Here is a 21273-nt window from a genome sequence, read left to right as displayed (position 1 = left end):
ACCATGTATTAACCTTTGACACACATACATATAGATCAGATTCTAGAAAGATAACTCCTAAATAGACCTACTCTGGCTGTTAATGGTTGAAATAAAAAACCCGATGCAGTGTGAAACTAATGAAGGAAACAACTACCAGTGATGTAATAGATGAAGAGGTAGCTACTTCCTAGTCGCATGAACCACAACTTCAAACCTACCGCATTTTTTGGATGCATAGAAAATACATTCAATAGCATACGACAGCTATGTTTTCATTACTTATCATTTCACAGCCTTCATTTTTTATTATTATCTCATATTACTATATAAACTTGTCCAAATGTCGGACAAATATAGGTTTGGTTTACAATAAAATATTATAAACTTAAAAGGATAATTTATATTAGGAATATTCTAAAAGGGTTTAATATAATACTTAGTACCTGAATTTATTTTTCTAATTTGGTACCTAAATTTTTTGTCTAATTTGGTACCCAAATTTGACACTTTTTCCTAATTTGGTATTTAATATTTTTTTGTTCAATTTGGTACTTGTCAAATGTTTTATAAATTACTCTAATGTTTTTGAGGTAGCAAAAATAATCATTGTATAACCGACATGTGACAAATGACATGATTTTCTTTTGTATTTTATATGTTCAATTACTTATAGTCTTATGTATTTAATTAATTATTTTATTAGTTGAAAATAATGAATTGCTTTTAATTTGGGGTTTTAAAATATTTTTTCTTATTTAACATTAATTGGTTAAGCATAGCTCAATACATATTTTTTAACATGAATTTCCTCAACATTGACAATATTTCGTAGCATAACAAAAAAAGTTTTAACACCGTTAGTATTTTGTGTAATTTTTATAACATTTAATAAATTTAGTTGCCAAATTAAACCTAAAAAAAAGGCTTAGGTGCCAAGTTAGAAAAAAAATGTCAAGTTCAAGGTATCAAATTGGACCCAAAAAAAGGTTTAGGTACCAAATTAGAAAAAAGTTTCAAGTTCAGGTACCAAATGTTATATTAAGAATTCTCAAAACTATAATTTTTAGGCACCATTAAAATATTGTGGCATCATCTATTTTTAAAAATAATAAAATATTATTATACATTCATCTATATATATTGTCCTTTTCAACTTATTTAACTTTAATTGAATTATTTTGTAAATAATAAATAAATATATTTTCTTCTTTTATATTTTTTAATCATTTTAGTTTTTTTCTAAATTAGTATTTTTATTTTTATAACCAAATTTTCAAAATTAATTTCTAGTAGTCAATTTTTTCTTTTTCGATTTTGAATTGTTTTTATTTTAAATCAAATAACATAGTTTGATAATTCAATTAGTGGTGGCTATAACTTTTCAATTTCCTACTGAAGTTTTTTAGTTTTTTTTTAATTGTTGGTTTCATTTTTTCTTTATTTTCATTTTTTATCTCTTCTTTTAATTTTAAATTATTTAATTATTTTTATGTAATTTAATTAAAGTTAAATTAAGTTAAAGAATATGTCATACATATGAGTGTATAGTACTAATTATATGTCTTTAAAATTTGATGGTGTGGTACTATTTTATTGGTACCTAAAGCCCATACTTTTTAGAATAACCTAATTTAAGTTATTCTCAAATTTAAATTAATTTTTTCAAATTTTAATTTAATAATAAAAATATTTTATTTAAGTTTCATAATAAAATATATTAATATAAAATATTTTTTACAATTAAATTCATCAAAATGTGTAATACTTGGGTTATTCATAGATCTTATATATATGTGTCCTTTTAAAATCTTTAACTAGTATATTTATATTTACTTAAATATATTATTAATAACTCTTAACTGAATTGGTGTTATAAATAAATAAGTAATATATAAGTATGGGTACCTAAGTGATTTGATTTAAAATAAAAACAAAAACTCCTCTATTTTTCTCATCCTCCTTTGCATTATTTATCTATTGTTTTTTTAAATAGAATTATTTGCATATTTTATTCGATATTAATAAATATTATTTCTTTGAATAATTTTATTATAAGTTCTAATCATATCTGCTTTTTACATAATGTCTAAAACTACTCATAGCCATTCCCCAACCTATAAATAGGAGGATATGTGTTTCAACACACTCGAACTCACGTTCTCTTATATTGACAACAATGCCCGCCATTGAATCGCAATAAACATTATTCTTTTAAAAGTAAGATAATTGCTAATTAAGTAATTTTATTTTATTATATTATTTAAAATTTCATTCATTTTTATTTATTTCATCCAATAATAAATGTGCTAACTACATAGTTTGCATGATTTTTATAAAACATGATGCATTTAATATTGGTTCAATTAAGTGTAAATCTATTTATGAGCGTGTAACCTATGTAATCCGATGAATATAAATTTAATTGTAAAATATGTAAATATTAATATAAAATATATTTTAATATTTTATGAAGAAAACATGTCGATGAATTGAGTATGACCGATAAAATAGCTAAGATTTGAATTTTTGGGTTTTAGAACTTGGTTGCTACTCAACTTGACTTGATCTAGTTAAGTTTAAGAATATTTTTTATACAATCTTAAATTAAGTTATAACTCCAAATTTTTAAATTAAAGGATATTTTATATTTAAATGTATTTGAACTCATCTTCTAAATTGTTTCAACAACAATAGCAACATAGCTAAAATTCAGTATACATCTTCCTATTTTAAAAGGGACAATATGAAATATTTGTAATTTTAATTAAATTTCTCATTAGATAAAATTATATGGCTGGTTCATATATTATTTATTTACTAATAAAATTATTTTTAATATAAAAGTGAGAATTTATTTAAAAAGTAAAAGTGTAAACAAAGATAAAATTTAATGTAAAAATGTTAATTTGCAATGTTTTGAAATAATTTTGACTGTGTTTTAGAAAAAAAGGGTTAAACTTTCATTTTCTGCTATCATTTAAAAATAGAATAAATGACGTGTTTATTGAAAAAATCCCAACATCCCAATGCTTGCAATTGAGTTGAGGTGTAATTGGGATAAGAGGGAAATGTGAAAACACAGATTAAAGGCATGATGGATGTGGATAAGAGGTTCACATTATTGATTCAGGCATGGACCCTTGGTCCTCAGCCTTTGGAGAATGATGAATGTGTGTGCACCATGCTCCAAGGCCAAGGGCCCGCCTGGTAGGTTAGGTGGGACGTCAGGTCTCCAATCAAACTCTTTTTTGTTACACAAATTTACTTTATATCTTTTTCAATTTTCCTTACTGAACCTAATGTAGAAATTGAAATGAATTTATATAAGATATCACTATAATTTCAATTTAAGAGATACAATTAAAATATATTTTTATAAGAAAATTTTAGATAAATTTAAAATTTTAACTAAAATAAATTTAATATTATATTATATTATAATCTAAATAGAGAAATTAAGAAATTTTAATATATATTATATAATCTAAATAGATAAATTTAAGGAAATATTAAAATACACTTTTGTAACCAAAGTTTTGAATATTTCTTATCATTATAATTATAAACTTTATCAATATATTTATCTATAAAATTAAATTATATATAAATTAATTTTATAAATATAATACCAACTGATCAATTAACATTTGTATTGTTATCAATATAAAAATCGAAAAGAGTTATAAGAAGGAACATATAAAATTGTCATATTTTAAACGTTATTTGTGAAATCCAAGATTTTCGCTTATCATATGATAAAACATGATTTTTGTAGTTAAGTATTTATGTTTAGGAAAAATTATTTCTCATAATAACTTTTTGAAAGGATACTCCAACAAATATGGGTGTCAAGTCAAGTGTTTTATTATGAGCCACTAAAAGGTGTTGAGTTTAATGTAAAACATTTAAAATTTTAAACTATACCGATATAATTATTTTGATAATATTTAAATAAAACTTGATATTTGTAGATAGTAAATTGTATAAAAATTTTAAAACATAGATTGTAATCTATATAATCGATTATTTGAAGACAAAATAAAAAATTTAAATTGATCTCAAGACTTATGAATATACGAGATTTTCTTTAAAACGAATCTGAAACCTAATTCTAAAACCTATAAATAACTCATCCAAATTTCTTAATTTTTATAATAAAAAACCCTAAGCATTCCTCTCTGCATTCTCTATGATTTTATATACCTAAAAATTTCTAAATTCTAAAATCTAATTTCCAATCACATAGTGTTAGAAAATAAGTTATTGCAAAACAAATCTATTAGCATTGACTAAAAATAAATAACAAATTAAGAAATTAAAATTTATTGCTTCATATAAATTCATTGTCTTAAAAATAAATTTGCCTTGATTGGTATAATCGTATAATGGATATCGTCCTCTAAGATTAATACAAGATTTAATATTCAGATACTAAAATAAGAAAAATGAAACTCGATTAGTGTTACTCTTCTTAAAAAAGTTACAATAAAATCAAATTTAAAATTTTTTTAGAGAAATCACAATCTATCTCCCTTAAAATTCAAACTCCAAAACATAATTTTTCTTTAAAATGATGTAAGGGAAAACCGAAATAATTTAGGCATCCAGATGTCACAATTTTCTCTATTGGTTTAAATACAGAAATAGATGAAAATCTAAGCCACTCATGCACGTCTTGACAACTTTGATGATTAAACCATGACACCATTCACAAAAATGCCAATAAAAATCTCACCAACCCCTCCTCTGTTCCCAACGCCCAAAACAAAATTCTATTTTAGTAACTACTTTGATAATTAAGATTATAAAATAATTCTGTAGAAAAATAATTTCATTACCAGAACTCTTATAATAAAAAGAGACTAAGATAAAGACTTAAAAATCATTTTATTTTCTATAATGTAATAGTTAATATGAAATGATCGGTGACTTTTAGCTTATATCAAAATATTTAAAAATAACATTAAATACTTCAACAACAAAAGATCTCTTTTCTAAACTATTTTTAAAATAAAAAGCTAGCTTTTTAAAAATAATATTTATTTAAAATACAGATTTTTACATCATTTTAAAATATTATTTTAAAATTATTATTTATTTCAATTATATATTTTACATAAATTTTTTCTTTTCATTAAATAGTGAGTGTCCTATCATTTGAGTGCTACACATTTGAATGGTGATGATCATTGTATTAAATATTAATGAAAAAAATAATGGAATGGATCTTAAATTCTAATTCTCCGGTTTCTTCTTTTATTCAATAAACTTTTATAGTTATGATATATGATACTTAATTTTTAGATTTATAATATTTTATATGTAATAATATATTTAGTTAAAATATGTTGTATTTATATTAAAAGTCTTTAATTTTTACTTTGTTTAATATGATATAAAATGTTTTAAAATAAAAACAAAAATAAAAATCATATCTATCAAATAATCTAATAATATTTAGTACTTAAATTCACTTAAATTTTCATATTTATAAAAAGGGACCCAAGACATGCATGTGAAAAGCAATGAATCACGAATGTGGTGTACTGCTTTTCTTTTTTTCTTTTTTTTTTAAGGATTTTTAGTATCCAACGCTTTTCTTCTTGTTTTATTTCAATCAAAGAAGAAAATGAATTCTCACCACAAATATATATATATATATATATATATAATTATTTACAACCATAAATCTCCTTAATTAATTTAAAGATTTTATGTTGCAAAAGTGGAGGTCCTAGTCATGAATATTTAAGTTCGAAATATATCATTTATGATTATATAGGTAGATTTTAGTTTAATTAGCTAGTTATTTGAATTTTTTAGTTCTTAAATTTATTTTTGTTATAATAATTATAATAGTTCAACTCTATTAACTCGAGACACATATTTATATATTTTTTATTGTATCATTAATATAAATTTTCAAAATTTTTATTTCTCTTTAGATATACATTGACGATTTTCTATGTTGGAAATCTTCAAAGTAAGACCATTCAAGTCAATATTAAAAATTTTAAAAGGTTGGTGATTTTATTTTATTTTTTTTTTTGGGGGGTGGGGAGACAATGAAAGTTGGTGAAGTTTGAAAAATAAAATAAGTTTATTTTATGAACAAATTCAAAAGAAAGACACCTTAATTTGTTGGAAAAATTATACCACCAACCCCGGCCCTAGTTTTTGAAGTTCATAATGAAAATTTCAAAATTACATATATGATTAAGCTCTTTTTTTTTCTTTCATACAATGAGTGGCAATTCCTTATTTTATAAATGTTGAATATTTACTTTATCTTAATTTATTTTCTGATCAATTTTAAAAAAAAGGTAAATAACAAGCAGATTATGACTTTTAATTCGTTTATTAATGCGTTTATTTATATTTTTTTGCAATTTTATTAATGCGTTAAAGTTCGGATTTCCACTTACTAAGACAAAGTAGAATCCATAATTAAAAAAAGAAAAAGAAAAAGTAGAAAAGGCTGGAAATATTGGAAGTAGGTTTCATTTTGATTTTTTTAATTATGATAAATATAAATATAATTTCAAATAATTATAAGTATAAAATTATTATAAATGAACAGTTTGTAAAATCAAACAATTACATCACAAATAAATTAAAATTAATACAATTTGAATTAAAGTCAATAAATTAACTGAACACTTACGATGACAGCATAAGAGAGGATTCGAAAACCTACACAGTAAATTGCATAAATTTTGGTGGAATGACTTAAATAATTTACTAAAAGAGCAAAATAAAAATTGGAGGATAAATAGGTTTTTAAAAAATAAGTAATAGCCTTTCTGTTGAATTCTTATATATTTGACTAAGGGAATGGTCCACCGGGTCGTTAAATTTGGGCGTCTAAGATATATAAATATTTGTATTATCTGGGCGCAGTCAGTGGGTACGGACTAATACCAAAATAAATTTATGTACTCCAGTTTCAATTTGTTGTCTTCTAAGCTTTTTTTTATTTATTTATTAATATTTTATTTTAAATATTGTATATTTTAGATAAATTTCATAATTAAAATAAAAATATTTTAAAAAGTCGTCCAAAACTTATCATGAATTAGATTGATACAAAGAAATATCCACGATAATATATAATGTTAGTTAAGGCATCGACTTTAGAGTAGGAAGTAAGTAGAAAGGAAGGAGCATTGCAATTCCAAAGAAGAATCAACAAGCATTTCTGCCTTTGAATGCCCAATAGAGCATTAATTCTTTTGGGTTCTTTTCATTGTGGCATCTTTTTGGATTTTGTTCTATCTTCAATCTCTCTTGACTTTGACTCAATGTCCCAATTTTTCATATAAAATTAGATATCCGAAAATTAAAAAAAATCGCCAAGTAATTTACATCATTTGATTTAGGACCAATTTTCTTGTTGTAAGTCGTAAATTCATCAAGTTACATTGTTAAACTTGTATTATCCTTCATTAAATAATTTTAATGAAATTTTTTTAGTCTATATAAAATTTATAGTTGATTTGAAAAAAAACAAATTTTTTACCTATGCTATGCATGAAATTATTGTATGTTTAAAAATTATTCAAAAAATAATATTAAAATATTCTAAGTATATTACATTAATAAAAGTTATAATAAGATCATATAATAAAGAATGTGAACATTTATTTTTGAACATTACTCTCGTTATAGGTTATTTATCATATCCGGTCTTTTCGATACAAATCTTAAAACTAACCATAACTCATCCCCAACCTTTAAATAAGAGGATAATGCACTTTAATGTACTCGAACATACATCCTTATACACTGGCGACAATGTCGATGCCAATAAAACTATGTTTCAATCAACAGACGATGAATGTTTCTTATAATACCTACTATTACATAATTTCACCTTTATTTACTCAAGAGTGAGAAATATAAAAGAATTAAGTCAATTTTTTAATTTCATTATGAAATACTTATGATTAATTTTAATACAATTTTCTTAAGAGATTGGTATTAAATTTAAAATTAAATTACAAATAAAATTTATTAAAATTTTCAACACATCACATAGCATAATATAAAAATAAAAATAAAATAGTAAATAATAATTTAAATCAATTTATAATTTATAATCCAATGCTTTTAGATAATTAATTTTAGATTTTCATTTTTTTAACTTTAAGAAAGATATAATATTAAACATAAAATAGAGCAGAGGATATAGACATTTTACCCTATTAATTCCTAGGATTGGTTTTATATATTATATAAATAAATGATTAATATAAGACTATAAGTTCAAAGACAAAATTAAAATTGTTTAATGATGTTAGCATAACTAACCTTATATGGCAGTATAAGTAAATCACAGAAAAGGGTGGCAATTTGGGTGGGATTGGTGGGAGACTATAAGGTCTGAAAGCATGCATTTAAGCATTTTCTCATTCACTTCTTACCAACCGCATCCTCTACTCAAAGCTTTAGCCACCATCACTTTCATCAGTCAAATTTAATCCATAACCCTTTGATCATTTCTTAATCGACGGCCATTGATAAATCTCAACAAACCCAAATATGCCTTATTTTTTTCTTCTTTCTACCATTGCCACCCACTTATGCTTACCTACCAACTCAATGACTGTTTCCTTCCACTTTCCCTCCCTTTCTCTCCTCTATTTAAACCACATTTCCTTTCCCTTTTTTCCTCAGGAAGGATACCAACTACCTTGAGCTATTATTATTCCTCATTTCCTCTCTCCTAAGTTTCGACTCAAAACATTCACAAACAAAGAACTTTAAATACTTGTCTAGCTCATTCTCTCTTTTCCATCATTTCTTTTAACATGGAGACGATCACTCAAAATGGTCACCACAAGGGGTCTTTGGAGAGCTTTTGCACTGCTTCAAAGGGTGCCGGTGGAGCCATTGATCCTTTGAATTGGGGTGTTGCAGCTGAGTCACTCAAGGGGAGTCATTTGGATGAAGTGAAACGCATGGTGGCTGAATACAGGAACCCATTGGTGAAGCTTGGTGGGGAGACCTTGACAATTTCTCAAGTTGCAGCCATTGCTACACGTGACTTGGGTGTCAAGGTTGAGCTCTCCGAGGACGCTAGGGCTGGCGTCAAGGCCAGTGCTGATTGGGTCCTTGATGGCATGAACAAAGGCACTGACAGCTATGGTGTTACCACTGGTTTTGGTGCTACTTCTCATCGAAGAACCAAGCAAGGAGCAGCCCTTCAAAAAGAGCTCATTAGGTGAGTTTTTTTTTTTTTTTTTTATATACTACAGACTTAGCAATTATCATAAAACTGGACGGAATATCACTTTTGTGGAAATAGTCCAAACTGGACGGCAGTTAAGTTCATTGGGTCTGGTGGGATGAGTTATAACCGAGTTACCACTATTTTATCAATTATAATGAGTTGTTTAGTGGCCCTACTACTTTTGGAAAAAGCATGAATACATGTTAGCTTACCAAGGTTGATAAGGCTATTAATAGAAAGGTCAAGGAAAATTTATGGCAAATTAATACCTGGTGAACAGGGAGTTGGATAAAATATGATGAACAGCAAGTATAATTAAATCTGTTTGTTGTTCCTACAGGTTCTTGAATGCTGGGATCTTTGGCCATGGAACTGAGTCATGCCACACACTTCCTCACTCGGCAACCAGAGCAGCTATGCTTGTTAGGATCAACACCCTTCTCCAGGGTTACTCTGGCATTAGATTTGAGATTTTGGAGGCAATTACAAAGCTTATCAACAGCAACATAACTCCATGTTTGCCACTTCGTGGGACAATTACTGCCTCTGGGGATCTTGTTCCTCTTTCCTACATAGCTGGATTGCTCACAGGCAGGCCGAATTCCAAGGCCGTAGGACCGAACGGTGAACCCCTTGATGCAGAGGAAGCATTCCGTGTAGCTGGTATCGACTCCGGGTTCTTTGTGTTGCAACCTAAAGAAGGCCTTGCTTTAGTCAATGGCACTGCAGTTGGTTCAGGCATGGCTTCCATGGTTCTTTTTGAAGCTAATATTCTGGCTGTTCTGTCAGAAGTTTTATCAGCAATTTTCGCTGAAGTCATGAATGGTAAACCTGAGTTCACTGACCATTTGACGCATAAATTGAAGCACCATCCAGGACAAATTGAGGCAGCAGCTATAATGGAACACATACTTGAGGGGAGTTCTTATGTTAAAGCAGCAAAGAAGTTGCATGAAATGGATCCCCTGCAGAAACCGAAACAAGATCGGTATGCTCTGAGGACATCTCCACAGTGGCTTGGTCCACAGATTGAAGTGATTAGATTCTCAACCAAATCAATTGAAAGAGAGATCAACTCTGTGAATGATAACCCTTTGATCGATGTTTCAAGGAACAAGGCGCTACATGGTGGCAACTTCCAGGGTACCCCGATTGGAGTGTCGATGGACAATGCTCGTTTGGCTATTGCAGCTATTGGGAAATTAATGTTTGCCCAATTCTCTGAACTTGTTAATGATTTCTACAACAATGGTCTCCCATCAAACCTCTCTGGTGGTAGGAACCCAAGTCTGGATTATGGTTTCAAAGGCGCTGAAATAGCAATGGCTTCCTATTGTTCTGAGCTCCAATACCTTGCTAATCCGGTCACTAGCCACGTTCAAAGTGCTGAGCAGCACAACCAAGATGTTAACTCCTTGGGACTAATCTCTTCAAGGAAAACTGCTGAGGCTGTTGATATTTTAAAGCTTATGTCCTCTACATACTTGGTGGCACTTTCTCAAGCTATTGATTTGAGGCATTTGGAAGAGAATTTGAGGAGCACGGTGAAGAACACCGTGAGCCAGATAGCTAAGAAAGTCCTCACTACTGGTGCCAATGGTGAGCTTCACCCTTCAAGGTTCTGTGAGAAGGATCTACTAAAAGCTGTGGACAGGGAATATGTTTTCGCTTACATCGACGATCCCTGTAGTGCTACCTACTCGATGATGCAAAAGCTGAGGCAAGTACTTGTTGAGCACGCATTGACAAATGGTGAAAATGAGAAGAATGCAAGCACTTCAATCTTCCAAAAGATAGCAGCTTTTGAAGAAGAATTAAAGGCTGTTTTGCCAAAGGAGGTGGAGAGTGCAAGGGCATCAGTAGAGAATGGAAATGCTGCAATCCCTAACAAGATCAAGGAATGTAGATCCTTCCCGCTGTACAAATTTGTGAGGGAAGAGCTTGGAACTGGGCTGCTAACTGGAGAAAACGTTATGTCACCTGGTGAGGAGTTTGACAAGGTTTTCACAGCTATGTGCCAAGGGAAGATCATTGATCCAATGCTGGAATGTCTCAAGGAATGGAATGGTGCCCCTCTTCCAATCTGCTAGTTTGCTTTATTTTTTATAGTTGAGATGTGTAATCCAAATCTTTTGCATTTGTTGTTGGAATTTCCTTGTAAAACAAGTAAGTTAACTATATGAATCCATTTTCACAACTCAAACCTCTCTAATAGTAATATTGTGAATGTTTAAATCATAAACTAGTATCTAAACTATACCCATTTTTTCAAGTTGATATTTAAAATATTTTTTTATCACAAGTTATATTTAAACTATAATGCATTGTTCAAGTGTAGTTAAATTATACTTTGTTACCTAAATTACCCCAACTGTTAAAAAACTCTTAGCTAATTATTTTGTGACATATGGCAATTTCTAATTAAAGTAATTCAAAAATGTTATATATCATTTCCTTAAGTTTTTTTTTAAACATATTCTTATTTTGTTCTTCATCTAAGAACTCGACGATGAAAAATTCAAAAACATGATGGAAATCTAATATAAACCCAAATTTTGGAACAAAACCTATATATTGACAAGTTTCTTTTCCTTTTTAACTTTTTAAATATATCTTAGAGGATACATGTAATATTCTTAACCTACTTATTAAATTTAAAACATGGGTTAATATTTGATACATTGAGCAATATAATTTTTTTTATTCTGTAAGCAGTTTTTAAAATGACCATATATCGTTCTTTTAAAATATTTTTTTAATATTTTATTATACCCTATAAAATATTTGTCAGCTTTATGACTTTGTAAAATCTAAAAATTTTATTGAGAGCTTATGAAATCTTATTCCTTAAAATATTACAATTTTTTACAGTCTCCCGTGATTTTTTAATGATTTTTTAGATGTTAAAATAATTTATCTTTACAATCATTTTTTCTACTCAGTTTCTCCCTGTACTTGGATTTCACTCTTTATCTAATTTTTCCCTTTATAGAAGTTCATCATGCATCCGAAGTGTATAAAAAAGAAGGAATAAAAATATTTTTTAAGAAAATAAGATAAATTTTGAAACAAGATGAAAAATAAATCATAATTGAGGGATAAAAAAGAAAAGAAACTGGCCGAAATTTAAGTTGTCTCTAAAAATTGAGTTTGGTTAAATTTTTCAACAAGTTCTTATATTTTCGATTACGTAACTTCTTAAATGATAAAGTATAGTTTAATTAGGTAACTAATATAGTTTAGTTCCGACTTTTTAGCTAAAAATGTAGTACTTTAGTTACCATTTTGTTATTTAATTTCTATTTGGAATGAAATTGAAAATAAACACTAGCTTCATTTTGGCATATTTCTGCCGCTTCCCATCTTTATTTCACTTCCCTACGAGGCACATGGGGCTTCCTACATACTGAGGACCACGCCCCTCCACAAAATCCCAAGGGGTGACAGATGCTTGACGATTCTAGAGCTACCCTGAATTGGCAAGTGTGTGTTCAATAATTCCAATAACTGAAGGGAGTGTCAAAACAACAAAGGAGCTGACGTATATTAACAGTGTCTGGTATGGGGAGGTGGGTCCTCTCCTGGAAATCCTCGACCATTATTGACAATCAGTAACGCCCAAAGATGTTTGGTTACGATTTGAAAGGGAAAACAGCTAAGCCTGAGCCCTAGAAGTGAGTAGCAGTGAAGCAAACAAATGCACATTTTTAATTTCCAAAGAAATGGTACAACTGTAGCTTGCAGAGAAACAAGCAATTTAAGACCATTTACTTCCCTCATCGGCATTAGTTGAGGTGTTTAAATGAAGGTAGCACGTGGATTTGATGAATGAATGGTTCATAGCTGTGTGGGTGTTTCAAGTTTTTGATAATTAAAACGTGATGTCTGTCTTTTAAATGACACGTCTTTCTTGCAGGTGAATTCCATAGATTCTCTTACTGCCGGCACGATTGCCTTCTTTGGACCCCAAATCAATGTGAAGTGATTTTGTTGAAAATTTATGTTTTTCGACGTTTTGGTGTGTATTTTGAATTAATTTTTAATATCTAACTGGACCCATGCATATGGATCTAACTTAGAAGGTTTTCATATTTTAAATTATTTTTATTATATTAAAATTAAAATATAATGTTATTGCACCCGATTAACAATTTTAAAATTTATATACTTACATATATGTATGTAATATAATATATTTTTTAAAAACTGAAAATTACAATATGTATGAAAAATCTTTCAAAATATTAATAAATCCCAAACAATATATTGAAACGTGTAATATATTAGCATAAAATTTAAAATCATACAGCCCCAACACGGTACTGAAAATTTTCATAGACTAATATTAATTTTTTGTTATAAATATTATTTTATTATGAATGTTCATAACTCTCAAAGTTGTAACTTTGAGCAACCCCCAATAGAATTATGAAGGTTTTATGTAGTAATTAAACTTTTATTTATTTTTTGTAACTTAAGGGATTGTAATATGATAGAAGGTCTATAAATAGAGGTAGTACAAGACTTATAGTGATGCACAATAAATGAAATTAAAAAGTTCTCTTGTTTATCTTCTATTGTATTACTTTTTATATTGATATTTTCTCTTTTAGTTTCTTTTTTCCTTTCATTATTTCATAACACTTTTATCATTTTTGAATATGTTAATTTTTTAAAATTTCCAACAAGCCTTTGAGCAAACAATTTTGGTAAGATCATCGCCTCTACCTTTAATACTCAAAATGGTCCTGAATTGCAAGTTATGTCTTAATTCTTGCATAAGAAAAATGAGGGTTTTATTGCCCTTTATCAATTATATAATGTTAAAAGTGAGGATAATTTTTGGGATATTATTTTTATTAGATTATGATTCATTATATACTTATAAAAATATATGTAATAAATATACGAAATGAATTTTTTATGTAAATGTATATTTATAAAAAAAATTTATGCAACAAATAAATGAGATTTTAGTTAAAACAATAAAATTAAAGTTGAAGATTTTAATGTTTTAGATTTAAGTCCTTAAATAAATTTTATATATCTTATATAAAAGATAAAAAAAGGCTTATAAAAATATATGTTACTTCTTAAATACCAGTTTTTTTATAATAATTTTCTATTATTTGATTAATAAAATATATATGTATATTTCTTTTTTAGTTTGATTTTTCAGTGTTAGGTTAAATTGAGTTATGGTTATGAGGTATTTCGATCTACTGTTTTATTAATATAGTTATTCCAATCTAAATTTATTTACTTAAGATTTAATAACGGACCATTCTCTTTGTTATAAATTAACATAGTTATTATAAAGGCTTGAGGTAAAAAATTTTAAAATAATTAACCCTTAACAAAACACATTCAATTGAGATTTTGGTAATAAAAAAATCAAATAATATTTTTATTAATGAAAATCATCATTAATTAGTTTGATCGATAACAAATGCTAACATAACTGCAAAAGCAATGATAAGTTAACACGTGACATGCTATATGGATGAGTTGCAACATCAACATATATTATAATTTTATCATATAATGTGTAATTGACTATTTTTATCAACAATATCATTTTAATCCTCAATAACATGTGCTATTTTTATCATATTATGTGTAATTGACTATTTTGACATTTTTAATAATTTTAATAATCCTTTAATATTTTTAGAATTTTTATGATTTTTAAAATATATTAGAATTTTTACATATATATATATATATATATATTTATAATTTTACAACTTTTTAATAGTTTATTTATAATTTTCTATAACATTTTAAACTACGTTTAGAATGAATATAAACAAATGAATATCTATTTATCCATTTAAAGGTTTTTTTAAATTTTATTTCTAAAAAATTAAATATATACTAATATGAGATACCATCCCAACATATTTAACAAGGGGTGAGTATTCGATCGGGTCAAGTCAAATTGAGTCAAAAAAATTTCGAGTTAATCTAGTTGACGAATCTTATTTTAGCAACCGAAATCAATTTGAATTTTTTTCGAATCCAGTCAAAAAATTTTGAGTCGAGTTGAGTCGAATTAACGAATCTTATTATTTATACTCAATGTTTCGTTTACATGGATCAGTTATTTTACAAGTAGACTAAGTACAAGCTTTTAGATTAATTTTGAGTAAAAGAAAAAAGGAGAGTGAAACGATTCAGGAAGGAAAGTAAGACTAATGGGTAAATATTTATCAAAATAACTAGTTTTGCCTTTTAATTTGATAGTTTTGATTTTTAACTTTAGAAAAAGTAAACATTTATCAAAATGGCATAGTTTTGTCTTTTCTTATTTGGATTTTCGGATAACTCGAATTAGGGGTGAGCATTCGATTGAACCAATTGAAACCGTTTGAGTTAAATTAGAAAAATAACAATGTTAAATTAAAATCTTGTACAATATAACTAATTCCATGTTAGAACACAAAAATTTGGAACAATATATATTTGAAAACTTTTTAAGCAAAATAAAAAAAGAAGAAGATATTTTAGCTCGATAAACTTGATTATTAATCACTTATTTAGATTCTAAAATTATTAATTTAGTAAAATTTTATATTAAAAAATATAATTTTTTAAAAAATATAAATTTTAGGAATTTCTATAAATATTTTGAATTTTAAAATTTTTTTAAAATTTGAAAAGTAGATTTGATTTTATTGTAATTTTGTTAAGAGAGAAACCAATTTGTTTATTTTCAAAATTGACAGGGACTTAACTCTAACTCGAAATCTAAAATTTTTTATTCGAGTTGAATCGAATAACTCGATTCAATTAACTTAAAATTTAAAATTATTTTTAATTTTTTTCGAATCGAATCAAATTTTACTCATCTTATATTTAACATTGTTTTTCACAGTAGCATCTAAATGAGCCTATTTTCTTTGAATGGGCAAGAGAAGTAGCCTTCTTAGATGGGCCTTAGTGGATTATGGGAATATTTTGACAATCAGTTTGCCCATTGGGTCTGACCCGAGTTACCTGGCTTTTCCATGGAACCCATTGATTTGTTCGAAAGCTTTGATTTTCACGATAAAATTATGCATATGATTTCTTAATATAAGTGATAAATTAATGGGTTTAATAAAAAAAACTAAATAAAAATGAAGTTAACTAATACGAACTCTGAGGATATGGACTAATCTAACGGAGATTTACATGTGCTAGTTGGACCAATTATGAGAGCTGGAGCTAAATGGATTCAAAAAGCATTTTTGGAGATGAAGTTGAAGCATGGAACAAGGTGGTGAACCCTCTTGCAAGTTGATATTGGTGAACCGCTATGACTTAAAGGCTTTTTCTAAAATTATAAATGTTTTAATTATGTCATCTAGGGCTTCTCATCATCCCATTAAACTTTTAACTTCAACAAATTTGATTTTAGTATTAATTAGACTCGTGTTACCTTTCTTTAGGTTAACATTAGTTTAGTTTACACAAAATAATTAAAATTAATCAAAAAGAGATTTTTCTCTAAATTTTATGTTTATTTTACTATTGTTGAGCTTCAAATGAAGTTATGTAACACCCCCTATCCGTATCCATTGCCGGAATAGGTACGAGGCATTACCGGAATTTATTGAACATTTTCAGATAATTCTGAGTCATTTATTATTCATATTTTGAAAATAATCATAACGTCTCTCTATTGGCCCTTGAAACCTCAAACATACATTAAAAACCAACTGGAATTAAATCGGGATCATAAAAAATTTCGCAAAGTCTTAAATATTTTCATCTAAGTACTTACCATTTCAATGCTTCTTATAATTAAACATGTTACCATTCAATCAATAGCTTGACACTTGCCTAAGCGTCAAACAACATCATTGTTAGTATACTTGCACATATTTCATATAAATTCAACATTGATATACTTATTTTCTCGACATGTCATGCTTGAGTTTAATAATTGTCTTTACTTACATAATTTCCTTGTATCAACATATCAAAGATAATCATATATGTACATGTCATGAAACATATCATTCTCTTACCGTTTCTTCATAAGTATATATCAATCATTTCATTATATCAATATTTTATGCTCCATCATTTCCATTTATTTTATGTATATTTGTTCGATAAAGTTTATATCAAACTTAACATAAATTATATTCCATGTACTTATTGTTATTTCGTTTATTTATCTTCATAATTATTTCATACAATTATTTTGTACATACATTTCCATATGACCAGTTCTTGTAAACATTTCACACAACCATTTCATATAACCATTCGTCATCTGATACATATTACCTGAATATCAATTGTTCAATAGATGTCATCGCGTCTCCCATCCACGGTCTTATTTATCTTTGTCATGATGCCATAATGTTTTTCAACTATGGTCTTACTCATTTTCTGTCAGGTTGCCATGGTATCTTTCAACAATGGTCTTGTTCATTTCATGTTACATTGCCATGGTATCTTTCAACCATGGTCTTATTCACTCCCGTCATGTTGCCATGGTATCTTTCAACCATGGTTTTACACATTTTATATCCTGTTGCCATGGTATCTTTCAACCATGGTCTTACACATTTCATATCATGTTGCCATTGTATCTTTCAACCATGATCTTACACATTTTATATCCTGTTGCCATGGTATCTTTCAACCATGGTCCTACACATTTTATATCATGTAGCCATGGTGTCTTTCAACCATGGTCTTACACATTTCTAATCATGTTGCCATGGTATCTTTCAACCATAGTCTTACACATTTCATTTCAGAAAGCACACTCCCGCGAACCTCATCCTTACAGCGGGATTACTAGTCCAGGCTAAATCCCCTGTAATATAAACTCATAGAGTATTGTCGGGATTACCAGTCCAGGCTAAATCCCTTACAACGACAATTACTCTGATGAGCTTGGATCTGAATTACCAGTCCAGGCTAAATTCAGACCCTAATTTGGATTACCCATCCAGCTAAATCCATTTTACACGTATTGTTCGGGAGGGCTATATCAGAATAGGATCACCCGTCCGGGCTAGATCCTTTTTATCGTCAATTCCTTTTCCAATGATCCATCGAATTCCATTCCATTCAACCGGGATTTATTTTCAATTTATATCGAGTATTATCAATATTTCATCAATTATCATGAATTGAACATTCAAATCATATTTTCATCACATAATCACATATTTCAAGTATTTAAAAATACAATTCAAGTTACATAAACTTACCTCATTGCTTGTTTATGTTTATAATTTCATTAATCCGATATCTTTTCTTTTCCACGATCAAGTCTCGTATTTGAGTTGTCCGGATCTTTATAAATAAATTTGATCATCATTTTCATTCATTTCATATTCTAATGTATTTAATTAATGCTCTAGGCAAAATTACCATTTTGCCCCTAAAGTTTTAATTAATGACGATTTCATCCTTAGGGTCAAGAAAATAAAATTCTTGCAATTTAATATTTATTTCCAGCTATTATTCCCATATACATTGATAACAGTCCATGAATTCTATAAAATATCAGAATTTTCCATAATTTCAACTCTTTTTAATTTAATCCCTAAAACATGTTTTCTCCCGATCTTGAACTAAATTAATAATTTCATTCAATTTTATAATTTAAATAATAAAATATCCATTTAATGCAATTTGGTCATTTCTGACATTTTTACAAAATTACCCATAAAGTTTTACTTTTATTTAATTTAGACCCTAAGCCTAAAATATGCAAATTAGCTATGCTAGATGAATATTCATACATATTTTTCCTCCTCCTCCTTTCCATTCCACATCCTTAATGTATATACACACTTGTAAGTAACATTATCTATAATTTGTATTATTTACTTTTATGAATATTCAAGCTATCTATCTGCGTCATAATCACTAAATTATTTATATCTGGAGATATAAAACTCCAAATTAAGATCTGCCAATTTTCCCCGAAACTAGACTCATATATATTATTTCCATAAAATTTTCAGAAATTTTGGTTTAGTCAATAAGTACATTTTATTATTTAAAGTCACCCTTATTCTGCTGTCTGACAGTTGTGACCCTTCTTCACTAAAAATTAATTATCTCCTCATACAGAATTCGAATGATGTTCCCATTTGTTTCTATTTTTGTGGTCATTGATTACTTTACCAAATGGGTAGAGGCCGCTTCGTACGCCAATGTCACAAAGTCGGCGGTCAGCAAGTTCTTGAAGAAGGAGATCATATGTCGTTATGGTATGCCAAAAAGAATCGTATCCGACAACGCGTTGAATCTGAACAACAGCGCAATAGCAGAAGTCTGCAGTTGGTTCAATATTAAACATCACAACTCATCACCATACCGCCCAAAAATGAATGGGGCGGTTGAGGCAGCTAATAAGAATATCAAGAAGATTGTGGGGAAGATGGCGAAGACTTACAAAGATTGGCATGAAAAGCTCCCATTTGCCCTTTATGCTTATCGGACATCTGTCAGAACTTCTACCGGGGCAACACCTTTCTCATTGGTTTATGGGATGGAGGCAGTTTTACCTATTGAGGTCGAAATCCCTTCTCTCCGAGTTTTATCAGAGTTGAAGTTAGACGAATCAGAATGGATCCAATCTCGTTACGATCAACTAAACTTGATTGAAGAGAAGAGGCTAAAGGCTATTCGTCATGGCCAAATGTACTAGAGGAGAATGATGCGAGCCTACAACAAAAAAGTTCGCCCTAGGGTGTTCCATGAGGGAGATTTAGTGTTGAAAAGGATTCTCCCTATGCAAAAAGATTTCAGGGGGAAATGGATGCCAAATTGGGAAGGACCCTATGTGGTAAAAAAAGTGTTCTCTGGAGGGGCATTGATACTAGCAGAGATGGATGGCAAGAGCTTGCCTAACCCGATAAATTCGGATTCTGTCAAAAGATATTTTGCTTGAAGCACTCAAGGTGAAAACCCGTAAAGGGTGCCAAAAAAAAAAAAGGAGAGGCCAAGGTGAAAACCCGTAAAAGGGCTCCTTGAGACCAAAGGGGTTTTGAGTTAAAAACCCGATAAGGGCAATTCAAATTTCGATCCAAATTGGGGCAAGCGGCAGTCTCACTACACTTGAATCGGCAAAGAGGGGATAAGCTACATCTTGGGGCATCAACAAAATGCTATAGATCCTCTGAGCGCATGCCAAGTTTAAAAAGGTCCTCGAGGAGTTAAATGCAGAAGCTCAAATGCAAATCTGGGGACCTATTCTATTCCTTTTCATCTGTTTTTGTATCTCAAACAATGATTGCTTTCTTTGTTGATACATCTTTTGCAAATTTTGACTCGAATAAATTTCAGTTCTACCTATTATTATAATCTTTTTCGAGTATTTTTATTGAAATAATAATTAATAAACTAATAATACTCTCAAAAGAAGGTTTTGCATATTATTCTGAAAGGTTTCTAAACAATACGAGAACCTGAAACAGGACAATTATTTAGAACTCACCAAGCTTAAAATGGTTAGAAATGTGTGGGAAATAAGGGATTAACCGCATCTTCAAGTCCTCTTCTACCGAGTTGAACAATAAGGCATATGACAGGGATGTTACCTTAGTAAACAACGAGCGATGACAACCCAAAAATTAAAAATGGATCATTCTCATGACATTTTGCATTTTGTGCATTTAACATCCATAATACATGTAGTTAGGAACATTTGGTTCACATTAATCGTGGCATAAGCATGTCACTTTGCTACAGATGGATTCCCCAGTGGACAATGTAGCAGGATTACAGATATCATCAGCCTTATCTTCACTGAGCAGGAGTGGAGCAGGCTAAACACCAGATATTATCTTCACTGACAGGAGTGGAGCAGATCGAATTTTGATGAATATTATCTCCACGTACCGGCGATGGAGCAGATTCCAATCACCAGCCCTATCTTCACTGAGCAGGAGTGGAGCAGGCTATAGACTAGATCTTACCTTCACTGACAGGAGTGAAGCAGATCAAATTTTGACAAGTCTTATCTCCATGTACCGGCAATGGAGCAGATTTCAGCCACCAGCCTTATCTTCACTGAGCAGGAGTGGAGCAGACTAAAC

The 21273-nt window shown here is 28.8% G+C and overlaps 1 protein-coding gene across 1 annotated transcript; it reads left to right on the top strand.

Annotated features, from left to right (window-relative positions):
• The first annotated feature begins 8630 nt into the window (after positions 1 to 8630).
• Positions 8631 to 11417, top strand: LOC108453313 (phenylalanine ammonia-lyase). Its single transcript, XM_017751339.2, has 2 exons — positions 8631 to 9205; positions 9555 to 11417. The coding sequence occupies exons 1-2, from the start codon at positions 8793 to 8795 to the stop codon at positions 11302 to 11304; spliced, it is 2163 nt and encodes a 720-aa protein (XP_017606828.1). The 5' UTR covers positions 8631 to 8792; the 3' UTR covers positions 11305 to 11417.
• The last annotated feature ends 9856 nt before the right edge of the window (positions 11418 to 21273 follow it).

Source organism: Gossypium arboreum, chromosome 9 (genome assembly GCF_025698485.1).
Source record: "Gossypium arboreum isolate Shixiya-1 chromosome 9, ASM2569848v2, whole genome shotgun sequence".
NCBI lineage: Eukaryota > Viridiplantae > Streptophyta > Magnoliopsida > Malvales > Malvaceae > Gossypium > Gossypium arboreum.
Note: the sequence above shows the minus strand (reverse complement) of the source record. Positions and strands in the feature narration are given on the sequence as shown.